Source organism: Anarrhichthys ocellatus, unplaced genomic scaffold, assembly GCF_004355925.1.
Source record: "Anarrhichthys ocellatus isolate YVR2014 unplaced genomic scaffold, GSC_Weel_1.0 scaffold1, whole genome shotgun sequence".
Lineage (NCBI taxonomy): Eukaryota > Metazoa > Chordata > Actinopteri > Perciformes > Anarhichadidae > Anarrhichthys > Anarrhichthys ocellatus.
This window is the reverse complement of record NW_022280031.1, coordinates 2,850,431-2,859,919: the sequence shown is the minus strand read 5'-3', so window position 1 is coordinate 2,859,919 and position 9,489 is coordinate 2,850,431. Positions and strand designations below refer to the sequence as shown.

Below are 9,489 nucleotides of genomic sequence, written 5' to 3'. Positions count from 1 at the left end.
CTTGTCCGTCTCGACTTATTGTATCACCCCGGAGGGGTGGGGGGGGGGGGAGATGGATAAGAGAGAAAGAGCATGTTAGAGAGGGCTGTATAGCATCAACTTGACAGTAATGACTATATAATGGCTGTGTTTGTGTGTGTGAAAGAGGCAGTTGTGTGTGTGTGTGCGTGTGTGTGCTCGAGACAGATGTTGTGCATGCAAGACAATCCAGCTGATTATCGCAGAGAGATCTGCTGCCTGAGCTGAAAACACCAGAGTTTCTGTGTCTGGCACGCATTTGCTCTTGTTCTCCCTCTCACACAGTTGCATAAACAGCCTTACGCACACAGAGAATACAAGAAGGTCGCTATCCGAAACAGGACGGGCATGTGTGGGTAGTGAGATCACAGTGCGACATACTTTTCCTCTCGGCATCCTCCAACAGTGACAGCATTTGTTGTGCACTTGTGTCATCTGAGCCTGTTTACCAGAGGAGCACCCAGGTGTAATTTCACCATCTGAATGAAGCGATTACTGAGCTGGCTGTTCTGTCTTTTTATTGTATCTAACATCAAGGCAGTAACGTAATCAGCCTTTTATCATCTGAAACAAATACAAAGAAGTAGAGGATTCAAGACAAAACACTGTTTTTTCTTCAGAGCTCTGGCACGATAAGGAGAATTGAGCAAAGTACTGCACTTCTTAACTCGTTATAGTGGCTGTAGTTAGAGAACGTGTTAGCTTAAGAGCCTTGGGTGAAAACATATTTCTAATATGTTTGAAGGCTATAAACCCAGTAAGTTCCCTACGCTGTAAAATGTAGAAGCTGAGAAGTCTTTGTGAGTTCACTCAACTTCAGGGTGAGCTAGTTGCGTTAAGACTTTATGCTGTTTGTTAAATTAACCTTTAAATTACTGCTTCTGTCCACTGATGTCGTGTTCAGATAACCTGAAATAATAACTATATAGCCAACATGACACACAGTTAAGGACATGGGTCTAAAGTGTTGATTGATACCTTCTTGGCTTTAGAGTTCCCTCTAAATCTCTGACATCATTGTTTACTGAACTAATGTCGCCCGGTGACAACCATGATCCCAGCTAGTCAGCAGTTTTGGATAGTAGTGCTTGGTTAAAAGCAGGAACAATCAAACAGCAGACATGTCTCCCCCTCAACAGACGAGGCTCTCCAGAAAGATATGTCAACATGTCTCGACCTGTAACTTTATGTCCCTCCTTGTGCCAGCGAGTTTCATTTCATTTGCTCGAATTTAGGTTTGTTTCATTTAGAAATAACCTGATGCTGGGTTAGCTCATTAAAACTATACAGGAAGTGACTCAAAACTATGATATCAAGTGCAGGGTCTAAATAATATGATCGTGATGGGACTGTGTCTCCTGATCTCTTGTTTCCTTTCTGTTCCAGGATCGTCTCTCCTTCACGATCATTTTAAGGTCACTTCATACAATCAGGGCTATTCTGGTAGCAGTGTCTCATCGACTAAAGATTGTCATTGGATTTCTAAGGACTACTTGATTAGTTGATTATTTTTCCAGTGTTATCCTCGCTCCACAAATCAAGCCAAAGTATTAATGAACACAAAATAAGAGTCTCTTAAGATCTGATGAAAATCAAAGCATATGTCGTCATGCCGTAAGAGAAGCATTATTTTGTCCGTGCATACGGCCGAACGGCTAACTTATCGAAGACTTAAATTCCTCTCATTCCAGTTAGCAAAGACTGAGAAGAAGAAACAATCAAATAAATGCAAGTAAGGACAAAAGAGAGACGGGTTTAGGGAATAAACGTTTGATACTCAGATTACAAATCCACACTGTCATGTAAATGTTTTAGTGCGGTTCATTATTTTAACCAAATTAACATCATAACCCCCAGAAGCAGCATAATCATATATCAGTTTGTGATTTGATTGGTGGACCAAAGTCGTCAACACCGTTTCTCTTTTCACTAATAGGGTGATGATTGATAGACGCATCATGTCGGCTCCACTTATCTATTAAGACGTTAAACAGAAAAGCTCTTTTCCACTAGCGTCTGTAACTCAACACAATCGCTTTGTTTTCATTTCCTTCATCTGTCTTTCTGAAAGAAATGAAGCGCGTTCTTGTTAAGATTTACTTTCCATATTCTCAGACATACTGCCTCCACTTAGCACTGGCTGTTTGTGATTTTATCAAAGTTAAACAACGATTCGCTCCAACAGCTCCAATGAAACTTAACATTACGTCATTGTAACTCGTTTCATCCATATCCGTTAAATTCACCAAAGCCATTTTTCTTTAGCTGTTATCTCCGCTGTCTTCTCCGTCCTGCTGCTATTACAGACATGCCCGAGCAAATCGCCGCTCCTCGCATCTTTAGTCGAGCGGTTACACAGATCTAGGGGCTTATGGGAGATGGTGTTCACATTAGGCCGCTAAAATAAGAGAACTATTAAATAAACATCTTATTTCTGTAACAGCACCAAGACGTTCTGCTTTTTAACCATTTAAACACTGAAGAACTTCTATTTTCTTCTCAATATTCTCCCCAACTGTTAGCTTGCATGTAAACGCGGCCATGTTCAAAACCCAAGACACCGCGTGCTGCATGTCCCGGCAATAGAGCTGCATTTGGTAATTGGCTATTGAAGTCCTGCGTTGACCCCACAGGGCCACGCAGGCAAACACACGTGACCAGGCATGAACAATCAAACACGGAATGATGAAAGAATTGACAGGGATTATTAAATCCCTGAGATAATCTCACACTCAGCACACACCTAATGCCGGGCAAGTGGTGTTTTCTTTTGGGTCGTCAAACTAGATAACGTCTCCTGCTATTCCATGCATCATGGGAGAGAAAGGGCTTGTATTTCCTCTTTCCCTCCTTCTCTCTGCCTGTCTCCATTTTCTAGATCAATACCACCCTGTTTATCTTACCAACCTGATATGGCTACCCAGGCCAGCTATGTGTGTGTGTGTGTGTGTGTGTGTGTGTGTGTGTGTGTGTGTGTGTGAGATTCTGCACGTGTCCCCAGGCAGTGGCAACATTATATGGGCATATAGTTTTCATCTGGAGTGGAAACCAAATCTTTATGCTCCTTAAAATAGAGTGAGCTGTTTTTCTTTTCTCTCCAGAACACATTATACTCTCCATCGCCCTGAGCGCTGCTGGCCTCTGTTACAGAGTCTCATAGCTTTGGTATGACCCACCCTACAACAGTCTGTGAGTCAAAGAGAAGGCAAACCGGTGCCAGTGAAAGGTGGAAAAGTCTCTTCTTTTCTATAAATGTAGGTAACAGATGATCAAATATGCCCCTGCTAAAGTGAGTTACAAGAATACAAAAGAAGAGACAAAAACAACTGGTTTCAGTGATCGCATAAAATCATGGAACTGGTAAAAACCAACTACTGAAACAAGACTAGGTTACCTGGTATATGACTGGACATGATTGACATTAAATTATTAAATTAAAAAGTTGGTAAAAACTTGTCCGTCCACCTCAAGGTGTAATTTGAAGTCTTTATAGCTTGAGCTATATTTGTTCTGAAGAAGCATTTCATATGACATGGTTAAGATACGTTTGAGACAGATAATATATTCAACAGTATAATCGTGCTATTTTCAACATTGTTTCGGTTTTGGGTTACTGATCTAAAGTGTTGTTCTGTGAAACCGACCAGACCTGAGTTACATCCCATGACAATTATGAACATGGCCACATCCTCAAAGTTGACAGCTTTCCTGCTTCACGTGTGAGACTTGGGGTGAGGTGCAGCATTTATTCAGAGACGAACTGAAACCTAGACTCTGCATTCACTTTCCTGCTAATTTCTCTTCTGCTTCAACTGCTGTCTGTTCTGAGCACATCCACCATCACTCTCTCTCTCTCTCTTCGCTTAACCACACACGTAATAAACATAACTTGCGCATCAAACGGGGTCAACAACCTAAAAATATAGGTTTCAAACACAAATACAGAAAAACATAAAATCATACAGAAGGATCAAGCTTTTGCGGAGAGAGTAACAAACGTGTTGCACAGCAACGACAAACGCATCGAGGAAGTGAATCAGTGAACTTTGACCGCCAGATTCTAATCAGTTCATCCTTTCAGTGATTTCCCAATTTGGGATCGATAAAGTACATCCGTCCGTCCGTCCATCCATCCATCCATCCAGCTAGGGTTGTTTGTGTCTAATTTGAAAAAAATCCCTCCAAACTTTACTGAGACTTTGCGTTCACGAGAGTGGGACATACGTACAGTACGTACAGCCTAAAATCATCAGACTCATTCACACTGATGGAGTGAATGAGTGACTGACCAATAAAGTGTGTGTAGAAGAAGCACTGCTGTGGTGTTAGCATCCATAACCAGGTTCAAATATAAATGCCAAACAGTCATCAGCTACAAGCTTCAGCCTCGTGTTACCGTTGGCTCTTTAAGCTTAATGCTGCCATAGCATGCTAACAGGCTAACTTGCTGGTTGAACTTTTTACTACATTTATACTTAACCTCCCCTGAAAATGCAATAAAGGATTTTATATGTTTTTACGAGACATAATGGCAACATTTCAGAGTAAAAAGTATTATTTTCTTTTCTTTTTCTTCTCTTTCCCCCTCAACATCGCACCACATACCTGCCTCAGAGCAATGTGCTGTAGTCAATGGCAGTGAGTGCGATTTAGTGAGTCGGGCATTTTTGGCAAGTAATTATGTAGTATATTAATACCAACATGTTTGCATTGTACAGACAAGAAGCCTTTTCCCTACTGATCTTAGTCATGCGGGGGATGTAATGATTTGTAAATGGTACGTATGATAAAAGTGCCACGTAAGCGCCCGTATTTCTCAGAGTTGTGACTTATCTTGTGACTTTGATTTTTCTACAGTTCAAATAAAAAAGTAAATTAACTATGTTGGCAGTAATTTTTCTTTGCCGCGTTTCATTCTCCCAGAACACCACTGAAAACAGACAAACCAGAGACGGACTGCGTTTCCTCAGAATCTCAAACAGAAACGGTTTGATTCTTTTCTGAGGAACAGGAACATGTTTCTTTCTCTTTCTCCTCATGTTCCTTGCAGCTCTGCTGAAGGCTGCTTTAACAGAAATACCAAATCAGTGGACTGGTCCACATCTATGTATATCTATTCTGACGCACACATTGTGGCTGGCTACTCTGGTAGTTTGGGGGAATTACAGAGAAGGAAAATGTTTTTTTCAAAGGAGCAAGTGTTGATGAAAAACCTTTGTGTTACAGTGTGTTCCCGTTGAGCCACATCACAGAGAAAGTTCACAAAATCTTCTCACCTTCTGTCTCGTGGTGTATTGGGGAGAAGACGGCGCCTGATAAACATGACTTGGTAAATGAAATTGGGAGAGAGAAATGATTCATTGGAGATTCTTCATAATTAAGAGGGGGGGGGGTGTGTGTGAAAGAAGGGGTTAAGTGTGGGTATGGCAGGCTTAGTGTGAGAGGACATGTGAGAGCAATGAATTATCAAACAGAGGGAGAGGGGAAAAGAAAGGGAGATGGGGGGGGGCAGACAAGCTAACACAGCAAACTGTGGCTTTGGAAGCTCCAGTCTAACGGTGAATAATTCATCATCTTCCCTCTCAGTCTCCTCAACTATTAGAGTTACAAAGAGCTGTACTAGTAAGAGATGATACTGGAGAAAAGACGTATAAAAGAAGACGGAATATAATGCAGAAATTAATAATGTCGCTTTGTACGAGTGCGCTCTGAAAGTAAAATGCAACATAGCTGGATTGAACCTGTCTAGGAGATACTTAAAGTGGGCTGACTGTAACATGCCTTGTTTGCAACGTCTGTATTTTAGGGAACTGAAGGCCTCAAGGGTCGCACTCATGGGTTGTAGCACTCTTTGTATTTTAAACTCTCTTCATCAAGCTGTGAATAAAACAGCAGGTAAGGTGCCTCCAGTGGTAACATCTGTATGGGTACCAGCTGTGCTACTTGCTGCATTGTTACTGAACTGTATGCAGGCTTTGAAATTATTCTGTTCCACACCAAATCAAAGTTGCGAAAAAATTATGTTACTAGTTTCTAAATCAGCTGTTAACACAAGTCCCTTTGGTGCAACAGCACAGTAAAAAGGGACATTAAAACACAAGTTACACACCGTATAAGGTGAAAAAATGTACTGTATCCTTTACTGGATTGACACTACTGAAGTCACTGCAAAGCCACATGAAAAGAACAATGTTGTTTTTGACTGACAGCCTTAAGATGGTCAGAAATGTGTATAATATGAAGAAAACTCTACAGAAACCACGTACATGATTTACCAGTTATCTCAATCTCTTGTCCTAATCTAGAGCAGAAGAATGAAACATTAAAAGAGCAGAAGGATAAAACCAGATGCAGACGATTCATCTGGTATCAGGGTTGGGGTACAGTGGGCTTGAAAGGAAGAGGTTGCCCCCCCCCCTGGGAGGAGGTTAGCTAGCTGCCTGGCTGCTCTGGGCCAATAGTAAATACTCCCACATGCTGGACTGCAACTTGAAAGAAGAAAGAAAGACAGAAGAGAAGCCAGAGACACACACACACACACACACACACACACACACACACACACACACACAAACAAGAAGTGTTTCTGCGTCTCAGTGTGGCCATTGAGCACTTACACTTAATATCAGTGAGTGAGGCAGAGTGCTGCCATCACTCATATATCAATGATGCATTTCCCCCTCAGGGCACGTTCACGACCTCCAGCTAAAACCCTGAACACATGACGGAAACACACAAACACAACCTCCCTCTCATCATTCACCTCAATGTGAGCTAAGACTTTGAAGGAAGAAATTGCACATTATGTCTCATATTTATGGAAAATACTGGAAAGCACAACATGCACACACCCTTAAATCAATATATCATGAGTTGTTGGTATGAGCATGAGTTTTTTTTTTTAAGGGTCTTAGAAGTTGCACTGAGATGAGGACCACGTCAGTATTTGGTGCTCAATCAGTCATCTGGAGATCAACAAGCTCAAACTAAATACTTTGAAGAAAATGTGCAGCAATTACAGGATAATGATATAATGTAGATAAACGATTTCAATCAAACACGCATTTGGATCGACATAAGAAATAGAAGTTGAATGCGATCGTACCGGGAATGCCCTTTAAAACAAAGATTCTTTCCAGCATCTGACTTCCACAGCTGCACATTTCACAATTCACAGGAATCATGCCTTCTAATCATCGGCAGACAGTGGTCTCTTCCAGTATCTGAACAATGAACAGCAATGTAGATATAAAATAAATTAGATAGGTGATAGGAACTGCTTGCAATGAGGGGTGGTCCGGTGCAGAGTGCAACTGGCTGCAGCCTCAGGTCGGTTAACAAAAAGATGTATTGCTGTCCATTGCACTCAATGTTTACAAGAAAGATTAATACAAGTTGCAAGTGCAACAGCTGCAGTGATTTCATTTCATACGGGACAGGACAGTGAAAGGGATTACTTTATGTCGACTTTCCCTTGAGCGTCGAATGTTTTGATGTATTCTACAACAGTTACTCCACAAGTGAGGAGTCTCAGTGTCCGTCACTGATCTATGAAGCTAAACAATCGCACACAACATATTAAAATGACATAAATTGATACGAAGCAGACCTCGGGATCTTAACCGATTGCTGATGGTTTCTGTTTTTGTTCGAGGGTCTATTTTTAGTCCTGCAGGTTCTGGTTTAGTCGGGCTTTGTTGGAACAGTTTTTTTAGACCAAGCAAACTGGTAAAGTCAAATATCTCGGCTAGCATCAAGGTACAAATGTCTCATACTTAACTTACTTAAACAACACAAATTATTTGGAAAACAAACAGACAAAAAAGGGTTTCTACTTAAAGACAGATTATTGTCTTCCTCCAGATCGCAGAGGGGAATGGAAACGTATTTGTTGTGCGTTCAGCATCAACATCAAAATAGCAAAACAGCTTTTTTCCCAGGTGACTTAGTCGTGGACAGTGTCAGCATTTTCCACCTTCTGTAGAGGATGGTTGCTGAGGAAATACTGAAATGTAAATATGAATGTTTAGTGTAGGAATACACTCTACCACAGACACATTCAATGTGCCAGTCCAATGCAGTACCAAGCAGCAGGGAAGAAGCTGTTCTTTTTATTTTTTGAAAAGATATTTGTGTGTCTGTGTTGCTGAATCCATCTCTGGGCTGCAGGTTGAAAGGAAAGTAAGCTTTTGTTCTGAGCAGTATGAGTGGGTGGCACAGCCTCAGCACAATGCTTGCTGTTGGAGAGATCAACACATCTTCTGCTTACCTGAGTGAGAACATCCAGTTGACCCATGATGTGTTCCAGGGTGCTGGCTAAACCAGGGGGGACCCCTCCGTCTGAGGCCTGGGCCTGTGCTTGAACCTGGGGGGACCGCTGTGGTAAACCGCGGGTCTGTGGCTGGTGGGTGGAGGAGGAACTGCTGCTGAGGTGTCTGTAGGTGTGGGAATGAGTCGCTCGGCTGTGGCTGCCACTGCGACTGGCGCTCTGAGTGTGGGCAGCAGTGTGGGAGTCCTGTCCATTAAAATGTTCTGATGGTTCGGGAGCCTGAAAACAGAGAGGAAGGAGGGTGAAGAGTTGTTGATGTGCTTCACATAGAGTACTGCGTAGTGCAGAGATACTGCAATGTGCACTATTCTCTGTAGTGCACATTGCACAAGGCTAGAACTACGGAAAAAAACAGTCATATCAATAACAGTATTATTAGTAGCATGCAGCGACAATAGTAGTACAATTAGATCTCCTGAGACATGTATGTTCACAATCCATCTCTAATATTATCATCCTGATTTTCCATATTTATTGTTTTTTTTTTTTTACATTATGATTTATACACACATCTGTTATTGCAATGTTTGTGTGTGTAAAGTATATGAGGCAAATATGTGGTTTGTGATGTTGGGCTACATGAATAAAATGTACTTGACTTGAAGATTGACTTTCTTTCATTGATCGTTTATGTTCAGGGGTGAATCAAAAGCACCGTTTCAAAGTTTCACCCACCCTGTCAGATGTGCAACTTCTGGCAAGATAAGAAGTCAGTTTTGTAAAGTATCGTCAATAAAAAAATGCCAATAAACACAGATGTAAAATGATCAACAATCACAAACATGACATCACACATTGAAGAAATGATTTGGGGAAAAAGGGCCAATGCCAGATCACATACATTTGATCAGATATAATTAAAACAGAAACATGTGAAACTCAATAAAAGTTTCTTTAATTGATTTTGAACTAAGAGTTTATAATGTAACAGCACAGTAAGAACATAAAATGCACCCTGACATTAGAAAACAACAGTGACTTTGCTTGAATCTATCTTGTTTCCGTAAAGGAGCCTTTCACACAGACTTCAGAAGGGCCGGCCACACACACACACGCACGCACGCACGTACGTACGCACGCACGCACGCACGCACGCACGCACGCACGCACGCACGCACGCACGCACGCACGCACGCACGCAC

General features: G+C 41.6%; 1 protein-coding gene across 1 annotated transcript in view; it reads right to left on the bottom strand.

The window, feature by feature from the left end:
• poc1a (POC1 centriolar protein A) overlaps window positions 1-9,489 on the bottom strand; it is a 33,390-nt gene that overhangs the window by 1,208 nt on the left and 22,693 nt on the right. Inside the window, exon 10 of the mRNA XM_031843944.1 lies at window positions 8,288-8,566. Within this exon, the coding sequence (XP_031699804.1) occupies window positions 8,288-8,566 (279 nt within the window). The remainder of the gene's footprint in view (window positions 1-8,287; window positions 8,567-9,489) is intronic.